Source organism: Tauraco erythrolophus, chromosome 8 (genome assembly GCF_009769465.1).
Source record: "Tauraco erythrolophus isolate bTauEry1 chromosome 8, bTauEry1.pri, whole genome shotgun sequence".
NCBI classification, from domain to species: Eukaryota; Metazoa; Chordata; class Aves; order Musophagiformes; family Musophagidae; genus Tauraco; species Tauraco erythrolophus.
In genome coordinates this window covers 37,558,759-37,574,912 of record NC_141472.1, presented here as the reverse complement: position 1 = coordinate 37,574,912, position 16,154 = coordinate 37,558,759, and the positions used below count along the sequence as shown (strand labels likewise).

Genomic DNA, 16,154 nt, shown 5'->3' with positions numbered 1-16,154 from the left:
TTCGTGGGAGGAACATTGCATTTGAGATATATGGTGCAGTGGGTGCATATCTAGTTATGTGGCATAGAAGCAGGGGAAGTTTCAGTTTCCTTAGAAGATGCAGTAGCTGGGAGCAGACCATGATGAAGAATTCATCCAGAGCAATTCATCAAGACTATTTTATGTCTGTGACTGAAAGCTACTGGGAATAACTGAAAAGCACAGAGCAGAAGGATACTTGAATCAGGGGGAAGACAAGCAGAGTGGCCTGTGAAGTTTATTCCCTTCCAGAGCTTGAAATATTTCATCATTTCTGAGACTTGGCACTTTTTTCTGTCAGTAAACATTTATAAATCCTCAAGCAAAGTGATGGACGGCCTAGAGCTGTCAGTCTATTGCTGTCACTTCGTTCAGCCAACAGCACTCACTGCTGTATTTCTCCATCAGTGGTTTGACTAAGCCCATCTCTTTGTGTGGCACTATGGTACTGACTGGTGGGAGTTATTTTTTCCAGTTTGCTTTTTGTGACAATTTAGAAAATTATACAATGCTTGAAAAACTTCCCAGATTATTTAGCAGCTGGAGAATTCATCTAATTGCCAGTTACTTAACTGCAGCCCAAGCAGGTATTGCTATTGAACTCTGACAATTCTTATGGAGTTGCAGAAATTCACGCTTTGTGCCTGTTTCAGATCTTGCCTTGGAATTCCTGGCATTGATTCTGGTCAGAAGATAGTAAATCTGTATCTTTATGCAGTCCAAGGTTGCTATAGGAGGAAAGGGAGCTTTCAGTCATCAGCTTGCTATAAGACTTAAAGGGAGCAGGTTGTCTCCTTGCCTCTTTCTTGTCTTCCCAGTTTTTGCTTGGGCTCATGCCTTCTTCTGAATTTGTTAGTGTATATGAAGTTAACATATGTATTTTGTCTACTAATTACTAGAGGTAGAACAAGCTCTTGTAATTCCTTAGACAAAGCTTTTGAATTGGATAGACTTGTTGGTTAAGTTTGGAGTCTTTATTTGTTTTCTGTGTTTTTTTCCAACTTGGAAAAGTTTGTAAAGGAGTGGAGGTAAAAGTTTGGGAAATAGCTGAGAGCTGACTTTGTAAAGTAGTTGAGGGTACACATGTGGAAAGATGCTGCATCATCCATTTAATGACTTAACTAAATGTCCATCAGATAATTTCCTTTGTCCTTCATCCAGTCTCAAAGAGTTGATGAAGAAGCTTTCATAGGCTAGAAACATTTAAGTTTCCTAGACCCTACTTAAGTTAAGAATGTACGTACTAAATAACTGAAATAAACTAAATTACTTGAAATATCTGTAAGAAATTCATAACAAAGACGGCATTTAATATTTAGAAAATGTAAATATGCTGAACAGAATTTACTAGTTTTGACTGGGGACAACTGGGAGTTGTCATTGTCTTTACATGGAGCAGCGTTAACTAAGTGACTCCAAAATGGGAAAAAAAATCAAGTTCATTTTCTAATAGTTCAGCTAGTACAATTTGTGAGGGAAAGGGAGTGTCTGTTTCTATTTCAAAATGAACGTGACAGCTCTGGAAAGCCGCTCTTTAAAATCAGTCTGACATATAAATAATCCTTAATCATGAAGTAGCAAAAACGTTGCTGTTTCTGAAAAATAAAAAAAAAAATTGAAGATGCACTTCTTTCCTTGAAAATGTCTCTTAAGATTACAATAAATATAGCACTAGACCAAAGCAGCAATTAAATTTTACAGTGCAAGTTCTTCAGTAATGCTAACAAATGGAATATACGTTTTTAGAGCAATTGGCACGCTTACTTTCAAGTTCCTACCAAATTTACTTTTTGTAGTTGGTGTCTGTAGGAGTGAAGTCTACCTTTGTTTCTTGCATTGATTCAGGAAATCTATAACTTAAATTTGTAATAAACAATTTGTAAGTATTGGTTTATCTGTTATATTTACTATTAATTTCTGGTTTTGTCCCTTCTCTTCTTGTTTCTTATTTAGGTGTATGATTGCTGATGAGGTAAGTGATGTTCCTGTTCCTCTAACGCCATTTTTCTTTTTTTAATGTACTTCATGCACATGTGACTTTTTTTTTTATTTGAGAAATGTGGGCAAAAAGGTTGGTCATGAAAGAAGCCTAATTCCTGTGATATTCAGCAGATACTCTGAAAATATCTAAGTGGGGGAAAAAAATGAATCCTGACGTAAGCTTAAAAGAATCTTTGAGAAAACTTAGAAGGTTACTTTTAATTGTATTTAGGTAGGTTAAATCTCCTGTATTGTCAAATCTTAAAATATTAACTCAGTTGACTTTTTTATTTTTTAAAATTTTTTTTAGCACTTTATAATTGCATAGCTAGCTATTTTTAATGAATTCAGAGACATTCCTGGCCCAAAGAGGAGGATTTTGAACAGATATGCCTTCCAACAATGAATTTTCTTAAATGCATTGATCAAGTAGTAATAGTGAAATTCATTACTTCCATACATTTGAAAATTTTTATTTTATTCTGTATTAGGTTTGAGTCCAGTATTTCTTCCCACAGATAAAACATTTTGTAATAGAATATAATGTTCTTGTTGTGTTTTCAGTATAAAACCTTACTGAAAAAGAGGTAATGTTTGAGAATTGATATAGACTCCTGATTTTAATTTGGGTTTTCTTGAAACACTGGGCAGTAGAGAGAGAAAGATATGGATTACTGGGTTTAAAGCATTTCCTTATAGTATAAAAATGTCATTGCAACTGGAGATAAACTATTCTGGCATAGCATGTGAAATTTCTGGAAACTGTGGAGAATACAAAACCATTCAGGGGAGGAGAAAAGAGAAGCTTGGGAAAAATCAAAATATCAGCAGTAGCTATTTGTTTATTAAAACAAAGTTTCTGATTTCCTTCCTTGAATGAGAAAATAAGCTATGTATAATTATGTTAGCAATAAAAAGTACTGCAAGATATATTTATTCTGAAGTAAATAATGTGTGTTTCATAATGACAATAGGTTTGGCACTGGAGGAAGTATTGTGCAGTGGTGTGTATCTTGTGCTTGTTGACATATCTCTAAAATAAGAAGAAAATGTTGGTAAAAGAAAACATGAGTGTTGTGAACTTGGATACAAAAAAGTTATGTATGAAAACAAGAGAACATCTAATTACTGTACATATACCTGGATTATGTAATTATGTAAGGATTAAAGTACAATAATAATATTTTTGAAAGATTTCTTGGAGTGGGGACAGGTGTTTTTCAAAAAAAAACCTAGACTGGTGATCAGCTATATGGGATCTAAATTCAGGTATGGGTGCAGTACTGACAAGAGACCTGCCTTGTATTCCCTCCTCATTTCAACTCAGTTGCCTGGATCATCACCAGTTTACCAGTGACTGGGCAGTCTGAGTTAGGGAGACAACTGTGTCAATGAACTAAAAATGAATTTTTTAATTTTTTTTTTTTACTTGAATTTGTTTTCAGCTGGCTCAAGCACTACTGGTGACACAAGGGGCACTTGCAGGAAAATTTTAATGGAAACTTGGCAGTTTTTAATGAAAACTTAGTATCACTGTAGTTCTCTGATTATTTTTCTTTGTAGTAATAGTAGAAATATTCATTATGTTTTTTTCTATACTGGGAAAATCTCATGATATCATTACATCCATCCGTTTAAACTCGATCCTGAGGATATAAATAAGTTGTTCTTTTATGTCTGTACCGTGACATAACTGTGACCATTAGATAGCAGCAAATCAACTCAAATATCCACTGACCTCTGTGGAAAACCGGAACAGAATATTTTAACGCCAGTCTCTGCTTTAGTGCTTAGCAGGGGGCTGGAACTATCTCTTGCTGTATGAACAAGTAGAGAAAATAGCTGCATTCTTTGATAAATTCTTGGAGGTTTTTTTTTTTATACAAAACCCTGATATCTGGATCGTATATTCATCTGTTGCTATATATATTCATAACTCAGTCATAGATGGGAGTGCTCCTACCTCAACAATATGAAACAAGTGCTTTCTTGTTAAATATGTGTCCATGTATTGTATCTTTGCCCTTCACCTTGTCGGTAAATACGAATTCTCCAGTAGAAGTGAACTTCCTGTTCTGTAATAAAGAGAATTTTTAGAATTCTCTTAAAAAGAATTAAAATGAATAAAGAGAACCTGTCAGCTATGGTGAATGAAAACAACAGTTTCCTTTCATTGACTGGGTCAAAAGCAGAGTTCTTCATATAGATCTTCCTTTGTTCTTCAGTTACCTGTGCAACTTAGGACTTAGTTACCGTTTTTATGTGAAGAAGACATCCCATATTTTTCTTTCCTTTGCATAGCCTTTTTAACATATTTTTGGTAGCTTAACAAGTTAAAGAGTTTGATCTTTATAGTCTACGCTACTAAGACCCTGAACAGAAAATCTTCCAAAATGAATGAAAATGTGTCTTTTGGCTTCAATGAGCTGACCAGAAATAACGTATGTATTAATCCATTTAAAGAGAAGTATCTCCTTTAATAAAAGATGATCTGTGTTAACAAATTGACAATGAAATAGATCCTATGTAGCTAGCTCTTTGGCTTTGTTTCCTTTATCTGGTTCTGTCTTCGCAAAATATTTTTGGCTGTTCTGAATGGAATATGCTTTCTGAGCAGAGACTTCTATTTTTAATTCTTTTCTTTTCTTTTCCCAGATGGGGCTAGGTAAAACAATTCAAGCAATTGCCATTTCCTATTACTATAAGAACGAATGGCCTCTCCTAATTGTAGTGCCCTCGTCTCTGAGATACCCTTGGGTTGATGAGATGGAGAAGTGGATTCCAGAACTCTCTCCAGATGATATTAGCATAATTCAGAACAAAACTGATACTGGGTGAGTAAAGTTTATTATACTTCTGTAGAAAGGCTTGTTCAATGCCCCCTGCTCAAACAGAGCCGCCTAGAGCCGTTTGCCCAGGACTACGTCCAGGTGTTTTTGTAACATCTCTGAGGATGGAGACCCCACAACCTCTGTGGGCAACCTGTCTCAGTCAACCCTGCAGTAAAAAAAAGTGTTTCCTGATGTTCAGAGGAAACCTCCTATTTTTCAGTTTGCGCCCATTGCCTCTGGTCCTGTCACTGGGCACGACAGAAAGGAGCCTGGCTCCATCCTCTTTGCACCCTCCCTTCCAGGTATTTATAGATGTTGATCCCCCTTGAGTCTTCTCATCACTAGACTAAACAGTCCTAGTCAGCCTTTCCTCACAGGAGAGGTGCTCCAGTCCCTTAACCATCTTCCTGACCCTTTGTTGTACTCTTTCCAGTACATCCATGTCTCCCTTGTGCTGAGGAGCCCAGAACTGGACACAGCACTCTAGGTGTGGCCTCGCCAGTGCTGAGTACAGGGGAAGGATCACCTCCCTCAACCTGCTGGCAATACTTTGTCTAATGCAGCTGAGGATACCATTCACCATCTTTGCTGCAAAAGCAATGCTGGCTCCTGTTCAACTTGGTGTCCACCAAGACCCCCCAGGTCCTTTTCTGCTTTCCAGCTGGGTGGCCCCTGGCGTATATTGGTGCACGGGGTTGTTCCTCCCCAGGTGCAGGACTGGGCTTCTTGTTGAACTGAATGAAGTTCCTATCAGCCCGTTACTCCAGCCTGTTGAGGTCCCCCTGGATGGCAGCATGACCCTCTGGTGTATCAGCCACTCCTCCCAGTTTTGTGTTATTATGTTATGGTAGTTATTCATCTCCTTTGAAATTGAGAGGTCTGGGTTTTGCAAAGTAGCAAGTGCTTGTTGCTGAAAGTTAGATTACTTCAGTATGTCTCAAATTGAGCATATAGAGTTATTTCTCAACTCTGATGAATTAGCTCGTATTCATTAGCCTCTGTAAAACATTTTGAACATGCTTTTGGAGAACTTCTGGTATACATTACAAAATAAGGAAGCAATTACTGTTAACATTCTATTTAGTGCACTGAGGAAATTTGTGAGTTAGAGTAAGTATTCTCTAAATTACTGAAAAGGTCATCATGACCTAGACTTTCTATCTTTAGACTTAATATGAATTCATCAAAGAAAAGCTACAAGTCTTGTGTGTTATTAGAATAAGTGTCCTCTTACACTGAATTACAAGGGTGTTTTTTAGTCTGCTTTACTGTAAATGATTTGGTTAACTTCATGGTAACATCTAGATATTGTTCTAAAACTTCTGGTTAAGGGAGGCTGATCTTCATGTTGTCTGGGAAGTGTCAGAAAGTGTCTTGACTGCCAAGATGTGCAGATTGAGACAGTAGCTTGGAACTTTTCAGGTGGTAACCAGACAAATCCAACTGAAAATGCATTTTAAAAGCTTAATCAAGCGATTGTTGTTAAGGGAAATGATGGCAAAAGCAAATGGCAAACAGAATTCTGTTCAATTTATCTTTTAAGATTTTTTAAACTAGTAGACCTTAACCATTATTACTTAATTTTATTCAACAACAAGGGAAGAGGAAAACTTGGGTTTCTGCTTGTTTAACTCCCAGGAAGCTTCCTAGCTATAAGTGAGTAGCTGTTAAACTAATTAATATTTTAACATTAAAAAGTGTTTTATGCATTTGCAAGAAAATGCATATGCAAAAATACAACTGTTGAACTTGATTTAGCATTTTCTTAAATTCTGCTTCCATATGTTCAGCTTTGATTTCTCTCAGTTCAATACTTTACTTTTCTTCAAAACTTCAGTAATGAAATTTACTGCTTGAATGTTGATTAACTTCTTGATTGAGACAGATAAAAATATATATAGGCATTGATTTAGGTTCTTATAATTTCTAACTAAATTTGAAATTGGATGTTTCTTCAATACATTTTTTCCACTAAGAATAAATAATTTCATTTGTAATTTTTTTAGTCCACTCTTCACAAAGTGGTAGGGGAATTTCTTATTTTCCTGGTTGCTACATTTCTCTCTACAGTAACAGGCAGAGTCTGTAGTGCATTGACCACAACAGTGCCAGTGCTCCAACTACTGCCTCTTCTTCCATATCCAGAAGCTCGAATGTGCACATGCATGTACTTTCTTCCTCTTGAATACTCAAGGAAACTTCAGCTTAGCTGTTTTTTTGATCTGTTGCTACTGGAGAACAAATAAAAGTTGGGCGAGCAGAGAGGTAGTATCTGACAGATGGGTAGACCAGCTCTGACTCTCATTCTGGTGACTTGTTTGTCTAACAGCTTTAAGAGCTCCTGACCTGCTCAAAGGCTCCTGACGGTCCGCAGTGCTCTCTAGTGATTTAAAAATCAATCCGTGCATTGGGCCTATATATGTCTTTAAATTTATTGGAAGAAATTCCTTTCCAACTAAATACTAATTTTTAATCTTGTGCCTTGTTGATTCTCTGCTTTCAGTTTTTTGTTTTCATACTCTGAGCAAAAGAGCTGGATACAGCTCTGATTTGAGTGTTTTTTTCAGGTGGTGAGGTTCAGCCCAGACTGTACTTTTATAGTATCCAAACAGTCAGAGACAGTCTAGTTAGTCATCTTAGGCTGCTGGTAAGTATTTGCTGCTCTGCTACCCGGAGCAGTAGGTAGCTGGCAGAGACAAGATTACTTCAGGTGTTTGGGTACTGTTCACCTAGTGTGCTCATAATGATCTGACTTGTGTGTGTCACTTTTTATTCGGAAGTGGATTTGCCCCATGCGATACTCCTGGAAAGGAGTACAGGTTGAAGCAATGCAACATGATAGATGAGTTTCCTTTTAAATGCAATGTGTGTCTTCTGAAAATGATTTTGAAATGTGTGTGATTTATAAGTGTGAGATGCTAGAATGTTTTAAATACCAAAAGCTGTTATTATTAGCCTGACAGTCCATTAATTAATCAATTCAGAAGGTGTCATACAGTCCTTAAAAAAAAAAAATAGTGTGGCATAATTCCTTTGCTATATTAATTTTCCTACAATGAAAATTGACTAAGAAAGCTTCTGGATTTTGTCTTTTAGGAGAATATCAACCAGCAAAGTAACGATTCTGGGGTATGGCCTGTTAACTTCTGATGCACAGACTTTGATAGACACTTTGTACAGGCAGAACTTTAAGGTAGTTGTGATTGATGAATCGCACTATATGAAATCCAGAAATGCCACTCGCAGCAAGATTTTGTTGCCAATTGTGCAGAAAGCTCTTAGAGCTATTCTTCTTACTGGAACTCCTGCTCTAGGAAGACCTGAAGAGGTACTTGACATATTGTGTTTTGTTTTGTTTTGTTTTAAGGATGGTATCAGTAATAAATGAACAATTTTGTAGTTTTCTTGAATATATACAATTACAAGCATTATGACATCAAACAGCGCACTAGCTGCGTTGCGAAGCACAACTGTAGAAACTGAAACAATGTCTTCTAGTTTGAGTTGATTATGTTGATGTTTTACGAACTCGTTTCAAGCTGATGTGCAGGTGACTTGAGACATTAATTAATCTCCCACGTAACAGACTGTTGGGTGAAACACAACATAAGGAGCCTACCTAGAGAACTATTTGTTTCTACTAGGTGGGAGAGTCCTTGGCAGACAAGAACTTGTATTAAATCTTCTACTTCGTCATCTGATATAGGAAGTCCTTTTTTTGTCATTGGTCTTTTGAATATTCCTCTTGTTCACTTGTATTGCATCAGTGGAAAAAATATATCCTGAGCTTGTTGCAGTCCAGAAAGACAAATTTTCCTTCAAAGGAAGTGCAACTTAGGGAATTGAGGAGGAGCAGAGAAGAAACCAAAAACTACTTGAGTTTTATTCTGAACCCAAGAAAACTGCCTTTACTTATCAAATGTAGAAAGAAATGGAATATAAGGGCTGATTTGTATTCAGGGAACTTAAAAGGGTTGTGTAAATAATACTTTACACTTCAGAGTTTCTTGTTGTGTAAATAGAACTTATGCCAAGATCCTTTAATAATTTAATTTGTTCAGAGAGGTTATAACTTGAGAAGTATCTCAACTGTATGAAAAAGGGCTTAATGTAATTGGAATGTTGCTTAAAACTTTAAAACAAATATTTATATCTGAGTGTGGATAACTATGAAACTTCCTGCACATGTACTAAAGACATTGCAGCCAGTTCTGGAAGAAGAACTGAAGTTAGAAAATGTTACACTTTTATACAGTGCATTAATAATACCAAGACCAGTAAGCAACATTGCTAAAGGTCTTAAAAGGAAATTCCATACAAGCTGTCCTTGATCACAGTAATGGGGTCAAAATTCATGACCAAATAGAAAACAATTTGAGACATTTTTGTAGTGATACCAAAGTTCTGCCATGGCTTATAAGGCAGAGTGTAGAAAGCATTATGTCTCTTTGATTAGTTTTGTGTCATAGACGGATTCCTTCTATGAAGTCTTTAATTGGAATATGTATAGACAATGAAAAACATTATTAATTTATATTTGTCATTTATAGCAAGTAATTACAGGCAGTTTCTTGTTTGGCCTAGATCTATGTCAAAATAGCAGCATTTCACTTGGGCAAATTTTTGTTGTTTTGTTTTTCTTAATATTGCTTTTCAGTTCTCTGTCTTGAAAGAAGCCTGTGAAGAACAAAATTAGGCTGTAGCAATTTTATTTTTGGGACAGGTCACTACTATGTGATTAGGTAATTTGAAAGCTTAAATGGCAGAAGTGGTGTACAGTAGACTTAAGAGGATAGCAGGGAAAGGCATTTAGGGGAGAGCCTGTTGTCTCTATGCTCCCTCTGCTACCCCTCAACAGTGTGTCTTGGATCTAACAGTGATCTCTGAATCCAGAAAGCTTTGACGGTAAAACAGCTTGTGAAGTAGGGTTCATTCTGGCTAAGGTTGTCTAAACTGATATTTACTTCTTGTTGCTCAACTGGGAAGAAAGGCATGAAATTTCTGGTCTGTATTGACATTGCCTATATTTTGAAGTAAAACTTAAGAATAAGTAGGTTTTTCCTGTATTTGAAGAAGCAGACTGTTCATGGAATACCTGCACTAGAGCTTTGCAGAGTCCCATGTACCTGGCAAATGACAGAAATTGTATTTTTAGGAATAACGTCTTCTCATCCGTGTTTTCTTGTTCAGTATAAGTCTTTTCCAAGTCATGTGCACTGTGTTAAGGTGTTCAGAGTGCTCTGTTCTTTGAGGGCTTCCTATAGCTGTCTTGTCTCAAGACGCATGCATGTCTTTTGCGTGTGTGCCAAGCTGTGTAGTTTTTGTGTAACTGTTGAATGTTAACATAACGCAATAATTGTGATAATTATTTCTCGCTAGTCTTACATTTTCAGGCAATTTTTCACTATCACTGTTTTTATACAGCTTTTCATGCAAATTGAGGCACTGTTTCCAAGAAGATTTGGAACTTGGAGTGAATATGCCAAAAAATACTGCAATGCCCGTGTCAGGTATTACTGTACTTGCTCATTTATTTTCCTATGAGTGTCTTTGATTTTCTTGTCATGTGAAGCGAGAGAATCGGTAAGTAGTACCTCTCTTGCTAGCTGTATCATGCCATCTTGCGTGGAAACCCAGGGTCAGAAGCCACCTCCTCCATCAAACAGGATTGAGAAAAGGATTAAATTGATAGGAGACTTTATTCGAGGACAAAATTGGAAGCTATTAAAGTTTGAAATAAAGTTGTAAGTGCCAGCGTTCTGTTAAGTGAAACGATTTACAAATTTACTGTTGTTAGAATGAAGTGTATAGGTTTTACCTTTAGGGCTGGAGTTTCAGCTGCAACTGAAATTTAGGAGTTTCAGACTCTCAGTCTAATGCTCATATCATGTAATAATTTACACCTCTCCCTATTGTGGGATCCAGTCTTTTTGCTATCCTACCATACTTGAGTGGAAAAAAAGTGCAATGCTTGTCTCCCTATTTGACAGCTGGAGTAAAAGCGAAGGTATAAAACTCCCAAAAGCACAGTAGTGTGTTTGAAATTCTGTTTGAGGGATTGAAAGTAGGCATTGTAAGTCCTTGTCCATCACCTTGCCTCCAGTTTCTGGGTAACATGGTTCATTACATGTTTTTCACACATGTGCCTAATGAATTTTAACCCATTTTTGTCCCTTGCATCTTTCATGAATTTTGACATTTCATGTACTTTAAGCTACTAACTTAAGGAGGATTCCAGCTTGTTTCTCTAGCTTTAGTTTAATGATCAATTTCTCTAGCTACATTCTAAAATAGAAGGGATAGAAGAAGCTGTGATTCAAAATGCTTAGTTTTACCCGTCTGAATCTGTGTTATGATCTGGAACGAAAGATATGAGAAGGGAAGAACCTTGAAAAAATTTTTGTATCTACAACTTTGCGTATATTCAAAACAATAGATGTCAGCTAAATTGGCTAGCATTTAGATTTAATTTTACAGTAATAATTACATGATTTCATTTTCATGTAACATGTTTTTCTCCCTCCTTCATATGCATTTTATGAGCATTTAGCTTCAAATAACATGGAAGAGTGCTGTCTAATTTTCAGACAGAGAAATGCTATTTTTTCCGTGGTGTTTTGATGGAATGCATCTGTAATTTTCACACCACAAGTGTGTGTGGGTACAGCATGGTTAGCTACTCAATCATAGATGATTATCTTATTTTTGGAATACCATAAATGTAATAAAAATCCAGTTCAGGGTTTGGCAAGCTTTCAATAAATAACTTTGCCTTCGTGACTTGGCTGAAATAAAATATCCTGTGGTAATAAACTTGATAGAATTATTTTATGCCACACTTTCTGTGAAAATGTTGTGGGTTTTTTTTCCATAGGTGTTCATAGGCACCTGTTTCTAAAGATGAGGTCCAAAGTATTTCTGTGAGGTTTTGCCTACTACTTCTTTTATATCCCCAATGCTCAAGCTGGAGGGAGGAAACCTTTCTAAGGACAGCTGTATAAATAGACCAAAGAAGGGATATGAGCAAAAGATGTTGCCGTCTTCCATCTGTGTAGCATTCTGAGTGTATTAGGCCAATACAAGTGAGTCCCTCAGCCTCTTTTTCAAATGTTTATAGGCAACCAAGTAGAACACAGTTGATAAGCTCAGTAAGGCTTAAAATCCTCTAAATGAGAAAAAAAAAATTACCAGTAAAATTACATGCTTGCAACATACTCTCCTGGCCTTGGAAAATGGTACCTGGGCTTTTTCCAAAGGCACCAAAATCTGTCATGCTCGTTATTTTGTTATCTCTTGGCAATGTCGACAGAGAAAAGGTGCTGTTCCTGCTGCAACACTTCTTTGCTTTGTTGGTTTTAAGGAACAAGGAACACTAAGTTAATAAATTCGTTCTCTTTTCAACCTTTAGCTTTTTAACCTTAAACCTACTTCCTCTATTTAACCATGCTCATTGAATAGTATTACATTTAAAGATGGTACCTGAAGCTTTAAATCCTGTCTCTGACTGTAACTAGGAGGGAATTCTCAGGGAGAGAAACAGAGGAATATTAATGGTGACGTTTGCAGCTTTCATGATAGTTTCCCTGTCAGTTGTTCTCCTTTGTAATATAACAAAGAGGATTCTGACGGTGGTATGTTCTTCTCATCAGTCCATTGAAACAAGAGTTACAAAATTATACCTTAAACTTCTGCTTCCTGTGGAAAGGGAAGTGTAGCTGGGATGATGCAGAAGACTGCATGCATCTGATGGGTAGTAATGCCTACGGGCAGCAGTATCTGCCGAGAAGTTGAAACAGCTCTGACTTTAGCCTTCAGAGGAATCGCACAGAAAGCAATCTGGTGTAAACAGCAACACCAAGTTTCTGTTGAATTTGGAAGAGCTAGTTTTTACCCTCGGTGTTGATTTCTCATTTTCAGGTTTTTTGGTAAAAGAACTCACTGGGACTGTAGAGGAGCTTCAAATTTAGAAGAACTACATCAACTTTTAAGTGAAATAATGATCAGAAGGCTAAAGAATGATGTTCTAACTCAGTTGCCTCCCAAAGTTAGGCAACGTATTCCATTTGACCTCCCCCAAGCTGCAGCTAAGGTATATTTTCCACTTTTGCTAAAAACATACTTGTTAGTAAATGGTAATATCTATGTATTCATATGTATTTGTATGTATGCATGTGTGTTGTATGCAGTTACAAAGAATATGTGTATATATAGCATAGCATCTCTTTTTTTTTTTTAAATATAACATGAAGAACATGAATATAGCAATTTTTTGGCATCAGATAATGATAAAATTTGCTCTATTTTTAGTATGATCTTCGTTTCCCTTAGATTTTGAATCCTACAGTTACTTTTAGCCAAATTTAATAGAGTTCTCAAAAGTACTCGCTTCCTAAACATTTCATGTTTCAAGTGTACATATTGAGTTAGAACATGCTTTCTACTGTATATCTAACCACTGATCTCTTCTGCCAATTAGAACTTGAATACCACTTTTGCAGAGTGGGAGAAATTAATGAGAAATCTGAATTCAGATTCCACCGAAAGCCACTTTTCTCAAGTCATGAATCTGATCACACGCATGTATAAAGAAACAGCCATTGCCAAGGTAAGCGTGGAAGTCTTTTCTTAATATATTTTAAACACCCAGTGTGTTTTTAACTTAATAGAATTAGTTGTATTGTCCGAAATACTAGATGAGGCTTTTATAATAGCAATGTGGAGAAACACTCGCTTTTTCCCTGGATGTTTAGGGAATAGGCTGAACCCCATTGTAATGAGCTGAGCTGAGTGTTAAAACTGTTACTGATTAGATCCACTCAGCTGGCTGAGACTGTCCAGATGTAGTCTCCCTGCAGCACTAAATGTGTTTCACAGACTTAGGGAAATACTGAAGGTGGTTCTGATGCAGCCCTTATGCAGACTGCTTTCTGTCAGTACTGGTGCTCCCTGTGGATCAATGTGGAAGAACAGTTCCCTCTAGCTGATCTCTTTCTGTTTTATCAAAAGAGACCCCATGTTCTGTATTTCCTCCTATAGTACTTAAGACAGCGTATGTAGCTATAAGCTATATATAGCTTAAGATGTAACAAAAACCAAGTTAATAACCAAAATCTTTCACATGCCTACTTTTTACCCTGCTATCAGGCTTCATTATGCTGACCTATTTTTAGGAAAGGATAGGGAAAAAAAAAGTTCCGCAGGCTGCTGGAGCACCGAGAGTTGAGAATCTGACCAACTCCTTCAGATTTTTTTCTCCTTATGTTAAAAATATCACTGTGGTTCTGTTACTGTTTCTTTGCCACTTTTCTAGTCTGTGTCCTCTGGTAATCCATTTTCAAATAGGAAGTTGAAAGAAGAAAAAGAGAGAAAGAAAGAAAGATGAGGACTGCTACAGTGGGTATTGCATTAACCATTGATCACTGATAAATTTTATTATTAACTGTCATCATTACTATCATAGCTTTTGTAAAAGATATTGAAAATTATATTTGACACGAAAGAATTCTATGAATGTTTAGAGCAATATTTTATGATTACGGTATCATGAAAGCATCAGAATTATTCTTTCAGTTTTGATATATGGCATTTTATGGTGCAGATACAGAAGTTCTGATTAAACAATACCTTGTCCATTTGAAATATGCTTGGGCAGAAATCAGGTTTGGTTTTTTTTGTTAAATATGGCTTAAAACATCAAATAATGATGTTGTAACTAAAAGGGGTTTTATCTACATCTTAATCTGGAAGAAGTGCCCTATAACTGAAATCTTTTGAAGATAAATGACTTTTTTTCTCTGGAGGAATGATATAGGCTTCTTGAAGACATAAAGTTGTGGTACCTTTTTGAACAAAATTAATTTGAATAATTTTATACTTAACAATGTTAGTGTTTGATAAAGTCTTAAATGGATAACAAAACGTATGGAAATTTACCTTTTCGTATTACAAGAAATTGAAAGGTGTTAAAATAAAAACTGTCTGTTTGAACATTTTTTTATGTCTGACTAATGGAAACTTACTCTCTTACTCCAGGCAGGAGCAGTAAAGGACTATATCAAAATGATGCTTGAAAACGACAAACTGAAGTTTCTGGTTTTTGCTCACCACTTAAGCATGCTTCAAGCCTGTACAGAGGCAGTTATAGAAAATAAGGTAATGATGTGACAAACGAGCACACAAATTTAACTGCAGACTTTACGAATACGTGTGAGCTGTGTTTGAATTCAGTAGAACTACCCGTGTGTGCAGGAATTTAAACGTTATAAGTATATACAGATCCGTGCCACTGGATTAAAAGAGATCGTGTGGTTTTGAAGAACTGTTTTGAATTAAAGATAATGTAGGCACTCATATCTAGTATGATACTTTATTATTATTGAATCGATGTGTAGGCAGTGGTTTCTCAAGTTTTTTAACCAATGTGCTTCTGTCTTTTTTTTTTTTTTTTTACGGAACACTATCATCTCACCTGAACGTTTAATTCAAAGCAGTAAAAATGTTTGCAAACAACCTTTATGTTACTTTGATCATAGACTCTCAACCATTGCTAGGGGATGGTGGCTAACTTTATTATTTTATATTATTATTTTGCAGATGCTTAGAATTTTAATAAATTATGTCAGGGAAATTACAGATTCACCTGTGGAGTATTCCATTTTAAGATCCCATGTTTGTTCTCTCTTCCCTTTTCATAAACAGAATACTACGCTTCTCTAGATAGAGACTTAATTGTAAGTCAAAGAGCAAAAGATTACTGATGCATCTCTATCCCCATGACAGGAATAAAACAGATGTTTTTGTTGGGGGACAGAGGATGATTGAGCCTATAAGTGGACACTGGTGATGTAATTTTGTCTCTGTTGTGACATGTTATAGGTTCGCTACATACGGATAGATGGAAGTGTTCCTTCTGCAGAAAGAATACATCTTGTTAATCAGTTTCAGAAGGATCCTGATACCCGGGTGGCTATTTTGAGTATTCAGGCAGCTGGTCAGGTAGGACAAAGAAGAAAATATGTGAAATAAGAAACTAGAAGAATGTAGGTACTGAAGTCGTTGGTGACTGAAGTGATTTACTGAAGGCAATTTATCTTCATGCAATATGTCTTTTGTAGACTCATGTATTCATTTTTTTTCACTTATCATGTTAACTGTTTTAAGCCTCTATTGAAATTAGTTGAGCAAAATCAAGATAGGCAGCAGCATCTCGTTCTTGAATAAGTCGTAAAAACTCCATTTCTCTAAAAGTACCAGATTGATAAGAAATAAATGTTACTTCCATAATGAAAAGCAGTATACAGTTTTTGCACAATGTTGAAGTATTGT

The 16,154-nt window shown here is 36.2% G+C and overlaps 1 protein-coding gene across 2 annotated transcripts in view; it reads left to right on the top strand.

Moving 5' to 3' along the window:
- Positions 1-16,154, top strand: part of ZRANB3 (zinc finger RANBP2-type containing 3) — a 48,481-nt gene that overhangs the window by 17,391 nt on the left and 14,936 nt on the right. For both annotated transcript variants that reach the window (XM_086615337.1, XM_009992747.2), the window contains 8 exons: positions 1,972-1,990; positions 4,654-4,832; positions 7,926-8,157; positions 10,254-10,339; positions 12,747-12,918; positions 13,306-13,434; positions 14,862-14,981; positions 15,705-15,824. In XM_086615337.1, coding sequence (XP_086471463.1) covers positions 1,972-1,990; positions 4,654-4,832; positions 7,926-8,157; positions 10,254-10,339; positions 12,747-12,918; positions 13,306-13,434; positions 14,862-14,981; positions 15,705-15,824 — 1,057 coding nt within the window. The remainder of the gene's footprint in view (positions 1-1,971; positions 1,991-4,653; positions 4,833-7,925; positions 8,158-10,253; positions 10,340-12,746; positions 12,919-13,305; positions 13,435-14,861; positions 14,982-15,704; positions 15,825-16,154) is intronic.